Source organism: Nerophis lumbriciformis, linkage group LG32, assembly GCF_033978685.3.
Source record: "Nerophis lumbriciformis linkage group LG32, RoL_Nlum_v2.1, whole genome shotgun sequence".
NCBI classification, from domain to species: Eukaryota; Metazoa; Chordata; class Actinopteri; order Syngnathiformes; family Syngnathidae; genus Nerophis; species Nerophis lumbriciformis.
In genome coordinates, this window is record NC_084579.2 from 4,398,033 (window position 1) to 4,408,183 (window position 10,151).

Here is a 10,151-nt window from a genome sequence, read left to right on the forward strand (position 1 = left end):
CGTGTTTTATGCCACTTCTTTTTCTGTCTCATTTTGTCCACCAAACTTTTAAGGTTGTGCGTGAATGCACAAAGGGGAGTTTTGTTGATGTTAATGACTTGTGTGGAGTGCTAATCAGACATATTTGCTCACTGATGAGAGCAGGCCCGGCCCTAACCAATCTGGCGCCCTAGGCAAGATTTTAGGTGACGCCCCCCCCACATCGGCAGTGAAGTGTATATACTCACAAGAACCCGAATAGCTTTGTCTTGACCTTTTTTTTTTTTACTTACAACTATACCTAATATATAAAGGGGTGGAAAAGTGACTATTACCTGCAGGGCAAACATTAGCTAACCAGAAGGCAATAACAATGTAAACAAAAAACACCTGCTTAAAAGATCTAATACAAGGAATGTAAGGTGGGAGTACTGTAATTACCTAACGTTACATTATTATTTTCCATAACAATTTAGCCCCCTCCACAATATTAACCCGACGTTAAAACAGAACTAGCTATTTATTGATTAGCAATTGCCGAATCATGTAGCATTAGCTTAATGCTAAAAAGCCAGGTTACTATCACATTCTGTAACAGACAAATCATTTCATGTAGGCTAACGTTACCTACCTGCTATTTCTGTCTTTTCTCGTTTCTACTCCTCTTCTTTTCTCTTTTTTCTTCCTTGGGCACCTGACAGTTTTGGCCGTTTTGACATCTTGTGTTGATTTTTTGATGTGGTGACGTCCAAAAAGAGTCATGATACGGGAAGGGAGGGGGCGCACCGTGCGGGGGAGGGGGGGGCGTAATGTTGTAACAAATAATATTTCTATTAAATAGGCTTTACTTTGCATTTTAATTAACGTGGGATTCTTTTTTGTATTTAGAAATAATAGTACCAACTTTTTTTTTCTTCTCCAACATTTGTGGCACTGGCGTGGCGCCCCCTGTTGGGCGGCGCCCTTAGCATTTGCCTATACGGCCTATGCCACGGGCCGGCCCTGGATGAGAGTATTTGGTCAACATCGTTTTGTCCTACTAATTTCGGCGGTTCTTGAACTCACCATAGTGTGGACTGTGACGCAACAAAATGTTTGCATGTAAATTCTTCCACTCCTTTGTCTCATTCTGTCCACCAAAAGTTTTATGCTGTGCTTGAATGCACAAAGGTGTACTTTGTGGATGTTATTGACTTCAGGCATATTTGGTCAGTGCATGACTGCGAGCTAATCGATGCTAACATGCTATCTATATGTACATATTGCATCATTATGCCTCATTTGTAGCTATATTTGAGCTCATTTAGTTTCCTTTAAGTCATATTAATTCAATTTATATCTCATGACACACTATCTGTATGTAATATGTGTGTCGGTGCGTGTACCGCTTTTAGAAAGTCACGTGACCGATCATGAGCTGTTTTGGTCACGTGACCGATACGCGAACTGTGTCGCACTGACGCCTCCTCTGTGCCCTGTGAGCAGGTTTTTTCTACAGCCGGAGAAATAATAACTAAGAAGAGAAATCGTCTAAAATGGAATACGTCGGAACAACTTTTTATTTTTTTATTTTTATAAAAATGTGTAAAAAAATAAAATTAAAAAAATTCCCAGTCCACAATCATCCACAACACGTTCTCTTAGATTTCCATGTTATGATACATGTTCACATTATTTATTGACTGTATCTAAAAAAGATACAAATATACTTTTATTTAAATGAAGATATGAAATAATCCTAAATGAAATACAATGACTTGGTTTATATTATTGTATATACTAGGGCAGGGGTCACCAACGCGGTGCCCGCGGTCACCAGGTAGCCCGTAAGGACCAGATCAGTCGCCCGCTTGGCCTGTTCTAAAAATAGCTCAAAGAGCAGCACTTACCAGTGAGCTGCCTCTATTTTTTAAATTGTATTTATTTACTAGCAAGCTGGTCTCGCTTTGCTTGACATTTTTAATTCTAAAAGAGACAAAACTCAAATAGAATTTGAAAATCCAAGAAAATATTTTAAAGACTTGGTCTTCACTTGGAATAAGCGGTAGAAAATGGATGGATGGATGGGTTTTCACTTGTTTAAATAAATTCATTTATTTTTTTTTACTTTGCTTCTTATTACTTTTAGAAATACAATTTTAGAGAAAAAATACAATCTTAAAAATGATTTTAGGATTTTTAAACAAATATACCTTTTTACCTTTTAAATTTCTTCCTCTTCTTTCCTGACAATTTAAATCAATGTTCAAGTAAATTTTTTTTTTTATTATTGTAAAGAATAATAAATATTTTAGCTTCTGGTTTTTCGACGAAGAATATTTGCGAAATATTTCTTCAAACTTACTATGATTAAAATTCAAAAAAATTATTCTGGCAAATCTAGAAAATCTGTAGAATCAAATTTAAATCTAATTTCAAAGTATTTTGAATTTCTTTTAAAAAAATTTGTTCTGGAAAATCTAGATGAAATACTGATTTGTCTTTGTTAGAAATATAGCTTGGTCCAATTTGTTAAATATTCTAACAAAGCGCAGATTGGATTTTAACCAATTTAAAAACATGTCATCAAAATTCTAAAATGTATCTTAATCAGGAAAAATTACTAATGATGTTCCATAAATTCTTTTTTTTAATTTTTTCAGAAAGATTCAAATTAGCTAGTTTTTCTCTTCTTTTTGTCGGTTGAATTTTGAATTTTAAAGAGTCGAAATTGAAAATTTTATTTTAATTTTTTTCGTGTTTTCTCCTTTTTTAAACCGTTCAATTAAGTGTTTTTTTCATCATTTATTCTCTAGAAAAAACCTTCCGTAAAAGGAAAAAAAAATGTACGACGGAATGACAGACAGAAATACCCATTTTTTTATATATATAAAATGTATTTATTTAGCTATTCTTGTTTAAATCACACTTACGTGTAACTTACAAATGACAATATATTTATTTATTTAAGTGTGTATCAAACTGGTAGCCCTTCGCATTAATCAGTACCCAAGAAGTAGTTTTTGGTTTCTAAAAGGTTGGTGACCCCTGTACTAGGGCATGAAATCAGTGTCAGTTGAGTCGGTCCATAGGTTGCCTGTAGGGATTTTTAATGTCCAGCAGATGTCAGTATTTAGTGACACAGTATCAATACAGTTTTGCAATGTGTCGAAACGCTTCATGACGCCGATACCAACATTGATACTATCAATGTTGGTATCGGCGCTATCTTCCTGGTGTGGGATCGATACCAATAGGTCAGTCAATTTCGCATTTATGAGCGGTTAACTAGAAGGAATACATCTTTAGTGGGAAGTGAGGTGGCTCTTAAAAGAGCCTTTGTGGTCGTGCAGCTTTAAGAGTTTAAGCTCTCTCGCCGCGGATGCGCCGGGCCAGCTGGATGTCTTTAGGCATGATAGTGACCCGCTTGGCGTGGATGGCGCACAGGTTGGTGTCCTCGAACAGGCCGACCAGATAAGCCTCGCTGGACTCCTGCAGAGCCATGATGGCCGAGCTCTGGAAGCGCAGATCGGTTTTGAAGTCCTGCGCGATCTCCCTCACCAGACGCTGGAAGGGCAACTTGCGGATGAGGAGCTCGGTGGACTTCTGGTAGCGGCGGATCTCGCGAAGAGCCACGGTACCGGGCCTGTAACGGTGAGGCTTCTTGACGCCGCCGGTGGCCGGTGCGCTCTTGCGGGCAGCCTTGGTGGCCAGCTGCTTCCTGGGGGCTTTGCCGCCGGTGGACTTACGAGCTGTCTGCTTGGTTCTTGCCATTGTGGTACTAACTTGAACATGCAGGGCACGACCTGGTTTTATCGGGAGGGCCTGACGTTACAGTGACGCTGATTGGTCCATTGGGGTTGCGCGCGCAGTAGCTGATCAACCATTGGCTTAGAGGGATTTGAATTTAGCCAATCAGCTTGGACAACTACTCTTCCGCGTAATCCTCATGAGCTCAGCTTTTAAGCTTAAAATGACATTAAAGTATAAGTAAAAACGACTTTAATGGCGCAATAAGACATACATTGAAACACTTAATCTGTTCTTTCTGTAAAACAATCTTATATATATATATATATATATATATATATATATATATATATATATATATATATATATATATATATATATATATATATATATATATATATAAGAAATACTTGACATTCAGTGAATTCTAGATATATATATATATATTTTTTTTTTAAATTATATATACATTTTATTATATATATATATATATATAAGAAACACTTGACATTCAGTGAATTCTAGATATATATATATATAAATTATTATTTATTTATCATTTATATATATCTATATATATATATACATATATATATATATAAATTTATTTTATTATATATACATTTTATTATATATACATATATATATATATATATATATATATATATATATATATATATATATATATATATATATATATATATATATATATATATATGTATGTGTGGGGAAAAAAATCACAAGACTATTTCATCTCTACAGGCCTGTTTCATGAGGGGGTTCCCTCAATCATCAGGAGATTTTAATGGGAGCATTCACATACCATGGTTTATATAGGGCACAGAGTGGGTGGGTACAGGCTGGCGTAGGGGCGTGGTGATTTGGCTCATGTGTTACCTAGGAGGTGTTTCCGTCTGTGGCGGCATGCTGTTACAATTTCGCTGCGCTTGTTGAGGGATGACAGGTCTGGACGGTAAATAATAAACAGTTTCTCTTTCAAGCATAGGTTGCATCTTTTATTACCACTATTGTAAGGTGTGCTGGATGCAAGAATTTGCCATGTTATTGAATATTCAACATTATTGTCTTTGAGGTCCCAAATGTGTTTGCTGAGTTCTGTGGTATTCCGCAGGTTTTGGTTCCTGAAAGAAGCCTTGTGATTGTTCCATCTGGTTTTGAACTCTCCCTCGGTTAATCCTACATATGTGTCGGATGTGTTAATGTCCTTGCGTGTTACCTTAGATTGGTAGACAACTGATGTTTGTAAGCACCCCCCGTTGAGAGGGCAATCAGGTTTCTTTCGACAGTTGCAGCCTTTGTTGGTTTTGGAGTCGCTCTGTCCGGGGGCCGACGGCTCATTTGCAATTGTTTTGTTGTGGTTTGAGATAATTTGTCGTATATTGTTCATACAGCTGTAGCTCAATTTAATGTTGTTCTTGTTGAATACTTTTCTTAGGGTGTTGTCTTTGGTAAAGTGTTTGTCAATCAGATTGAGGAATTTGTGTCCAATGTTAGTTGAGACGTTTTTGCTGTATGGGGGGTTGTACCAGATGATGTCGTTTCGTTTTCTGTTCTTTTTTGGTTGGTTTCCTGGCGTGGGTTCATAGGTGAGGGTGAAATTGTATCCGCTTTCATCAAGGGCTTTTTGGTACGGGGGGGTTGCTTGGTCAAATTCAGCTTTGCTAGATGACAGCATCGATAGCCTTTTATTAATTCCGGTAGGTATTCTTTTCGTGGTGGTGGGTGGGTGGTTGCTGTCATGGTGCACGTATTGGAGTGTTGTGTTGGGTTTTGTGAATGGTTGGTAGCTGTTATTTCTCAGGTTGAAAGTGACGTCAAGGAAGTTGACGGTTTGCTTGTTGGCTTCAATCGTGATCCGTATATATATACATATATATATATATAAAATAGATACTTGAATTTCAGTGTTCATTTATTTACACATATACACACACATAACACTCATCTACTCATTGTTGAGTTAAGGGTTGAATTGTCCATCCTTGTTCTATTCTCTGTCACTATTTTTCTAACCATGCTGAACACCCTCTCTGATGATGCATTGCTGTGTGGCACGCACAAAAGTGCTTTCATCAAATGCACTAGATGGCAGTATTGTCCTGTTTAAGAGTGTCACAACATTGCTGTTTACGGCAGACGAACTGCTTTACGGTATACAAAAAAGTGACTGCTGTTGTTGTGTGTTGTTGCCGCGCTGGGAGAACGTTAATGAAACTGCCTAACAATAAACCCACATAAGAAACCAAGAACTCGCCCTCCATCATTCTACAGTTATAACGTCATTGGGCAGGTACGCTTTTTTATATTGTGGAGGACCTGAGTCCGCCTGAATTTCGGGAGATTTTCGGGAGAAAATTTGTCCCGGGAGGTTTTCGGGAGAGGCGCTGAATTTCGGGAGTCTCCCGGAAAATCCGGGAGGGTTGGCAAGTATGAGCTAATATACAATTAGAGTGAAGCCAACTAAACGCTTGGTCTAAATCAGGGGTCGGCAACCCGCGGCTCTAGAGCCGCATGCAGCTCTTTAGCGCCGCCCTAGTGGCTCTCTGGAGCTTTTTCAAAAATGTATGAAAAATGGGAAAAGATGAGGGGGAAAAAATATATTTTTTGTTTTAATATGGTTCCTGTGGGAGGATAAACATGACACAAACCTCCCTAATTGTTATAAAGCACACTGTTTATATTAAACATGCTTCACTGATTCAAGTATTTGGCGAGCGCCGTTTTGTCCTACTAAATTTGGCGTTCCTTGAACTCACCTTAGTTTGTTTACATGTATAACTTTCTCCGACTTTCTAGGACGTGTTTTATGCCACTTCTTTTTCTGTCTCATTTTGTCCACCAAACTTTTAAGGTTGTGGATGAAAGGTGAGTTTTGTTGATGTTATAGACTTGTGTGGAGTGCTAATCAGACATATTTGGTCACTGCATGACTGCAAGCTAATCGATGCTAACATGCTATTTGGGCTAGCTATATGTGCATATTGCATCATTATGCCTCATTTGTAGCTATATTTGAGGTCATTTAGTTTCCTTTAAGTCATATTAATTCAATGTATATCTCATGACACACTATCTGTATGTAATATGGCTTTTATGTTTTTGCGGCTCCAGACAGATTTGTTTTTGTATTTTTGGTTCAATATGGCTCTTTCAACATTGTGGGTTGCCGACCCCTGGTCTAAATGAACGGAGCCTTTCTTTCTGGTTCATAAGACAGCAAATCCCTTGAAGGAGTACGAAGTAATCACACCGTTTAAAAGGTTCACAAATTAAATACAACTAACAGCAATAATTACAGGGCAATATATATATATATATATGTTTATGTGTAAATATATACATAAACACATATGTAAAGGTGTATATGTATAGATGCACACACACACACACGTACACACATATATATACGTACATACATACATATATGTATGCATATATACATATATATATATATATATATATATGTATGTATGTGTGGGAAAAAAATCACAAGACTATTTCATCTCTACAGGCCTGTTTCATGAGGGGGGGTTCCCTCAATCATCAGGAGATTTTAATGGGAGAATTCACATATCATGGTTTATATAGGGCACAGAGTGGGTGGGTACAGGCTGGCGTAGGGGCGTGGTGATTGACTCATGTGTTACCTAGGAGGTGTTTCCGTCTGTGGCGGCATGCTGTTACAATTTCGCTGCGCTTGTTGAGGGATGACAGGTCTGGACGGTAAATAATAAACAGTTGTCTACCAATCTAAGGTAATACGCAAGGACATTAACACATCCGACACATATGTAGGATTAACCGAGGGAGAATTCAAAACCAGATGGAACAATCACAAGGCTTCTTTCAGGAACCAAAACCTGCGGAATACCACAGAACTCAGCAAACATATTTGGGACCTCAAAGACAATAATGTTGAATATTCAATAACATGGCAAATTCTTGCATCCAGCACACCTTACAATAGTGGTAATAAAAGATGCAACCTATGCTTGAAAGAGAAACTGTTTATTATTTACCGTCCAGACCTGTCATCCCTCAACAAGCGCAGCGAAATTGTAACAGCATGCCGCCACAGACGGAAACACCTCCTAGGTAACACATGAGCCAATCACCACGCCCCTAGGCCAGCCTGTACCCACCCACTCTGTGCCCTATATAAACCATGATATGTGAATGCTCCCATTAAAATCTCCTGATGATTGAGGGAACCCCCCCTCATGAAACAGGCCTGTAGAGATGAAATAGTCTTGTGATTTTTTTCCCCACACATACATATATTGCGCTCTACTACGGTATCGAGCACTATTTTTTGGATAACCTTATTAAGACATATATAAATATATATATATATATATATATATATATATATATATATATATATATATATATATATATAAATATATACATAAACACATATGTAAAGGTGTATATGTATAGATGCACACACACACACACGTACACACATATATATACGTACATACATACATATATGTATGCATATATACATATATATATATATATATATATATATATATATATAACACATGTGTGTGTGTGTGTGAATATGTACAGTATATATCTGTCTATATATATATATATATATATATATACACGCACACATGTATGTGTGAATATGTACAGTATATATCTGTATATATATATATATATATATATATATATATATATATATATATATATATACACGCACACATGTATGTGTGAATATGTACAGTATATATTTATATATATTACACAGACATATATATACTGTACATATTCACACATGTATGTGTGAATATGTACAGTATATATTTATATATTGTACAGACATATATACTGTACATATTCACACACACACACATATATATATATATATGAATATGTACAGTATATATATGTCTCTATAATATATATATATATAGATATATACTGTACATATTCACACATACATGTGTGCGTATATATAAATATATACTGTACATATTCACATATACATGTGTGCATATATATATAAATATATACTGTACATATTCACACATACATGTGTGCGTATATATATATATATATATATATATATATATATATATATATATATATATATATATATATATATATATATATATATATATAGCACAAGTAAATAACTACTAGTTAGTATACGAAGAAGCATAAATTAACAGGTGAAGTTTCTCCAGGTAGGAAGTGTGTGGCTCTTAAAAGAACCGTTTGGGTGGTGGGTGACCAGCGGACGCAGGTTTATTTCTTAGCAGCCCTTTCGGCCTTCTTGGGCAGAAGAACAGCCTGGATGTTGGGCAAGACGCCGCCCTGGGCGATGGTAACTCGCCCAAGAAGCTTGTTGAGCTCTTCGTCGTTGCGGACAGCCAGCTGGAGGTGGCGGGGGATGATCCTGGTCTTCTTGTTGTCGCGGGCTGCGTTTCCCGCCAACTCCAGGATCTCGGCGGTCAGGTACTCCAACACCGCCGCCAAGTAGACGGGAGCGCCGGCACCGATGCGCTTACCGTAACGGCCTTTGCGCAGCAGCCTGTGGACACGACCCACCGGGAACTGCAAGCCGGCTCTTGAAGATCTGGTCTTTGCCTTGGCTCTGACTTTCGCCCCGGTTTTACCACGACCTGACATATTCTGAGTTAATTGAAAAGTGTTTTGAATTAACACTTATTCTCTAAAGAGAACAGCATTAGATTTATACAAGTTGATGCTGCTCGCTGATTGGTTAGCTTAAGCGGGCAAACGGTTGTCCAATCAGTGAACAGCAGTGACTCCGCCTCACTAAACAGCCTAACGCTGTTATCAATAATCCACTTACTTGGAATGTTTTCATTTGTAATACTGTAAAACAAAACCAGACTAATTATTATAGTATGATTTTGGTTGATTAACCACCACTACTCTGTATTTGTACACACGTTGCGTCACTGGTTTATTAACGTCTGACTGGATGTTGTATTTAACGTGTAACACCAGACATTCGTAGACTGGTGGATCGATCCAAATACCAACTGTACCGCGGACAAGGATATGATCCGTTTTTGGCCGATACCAGTATGAGGAGGTCAATATTGTTTGAGTCCTCCATTCCAGTGGTCCAGTGGTCAACGCTTGAAAAATTGTCCCACGGACCGAGGAGGGGCGGGGGGTATTTTTATTTGTATTTTTTTCATAAAAAATACAATCATGTGTGCTTACGGACTGTATCCCTGCAGACTGTATTGATATATATTGATATATAATGTAGGAACCAGAATATTAATAACAGAAATGAACAACCCTTTTGTGTGAATGAGTGTAAATGGGGGAGGGAAGTTTTTTGGGTTGGTGCACTAATTGTAAGTGTATCTTGTGTTTTTTATGTTGATTTAATAACAAAAATTTATTTATCGTTGTGTCCTTGGGCAAGA

The 10,151-nt window shown here is 37.4% G+C and overlaps 1 protein-coding gene and 1 pseudogene across 1 annotated transcript; both read right to left on the reverse strand.

Moving 5' to 3' along the window:
- LOC133574878 (uncharacterized) overlaps positions 1 to 9,372 on the reverse strand; it is a 10,468-nt pseudogene extending 1,096 nt beyond the window's left edge.
- Positions 3,309 to 3,732, reverse strand: LOC140677478 (histone H3-like). The gene has a single exon (XM_072912102.1). The coding sequence runs from the start codon at positions 3,730 to 3,732 to the stop codon at positions 3,322 to 3,324; it is 411 nt and encodes a 136-aa protein (XP_072768203.1). The 3' UTR covers positions 3,309 to 3,321.
- Positions 9,373 to 10,151: the final 779 nt, after the last annotated feature.

Excerpts from the sequence above, each read along its gene's own strand:
- LOC140677478 (XM_072912102.1), bottom strand. The coding sequence starts at position 3,732 with ATGGCAAGAACCAAGCAGACAGCTCGTAAGTCCACCGGCGGCAAAGCC.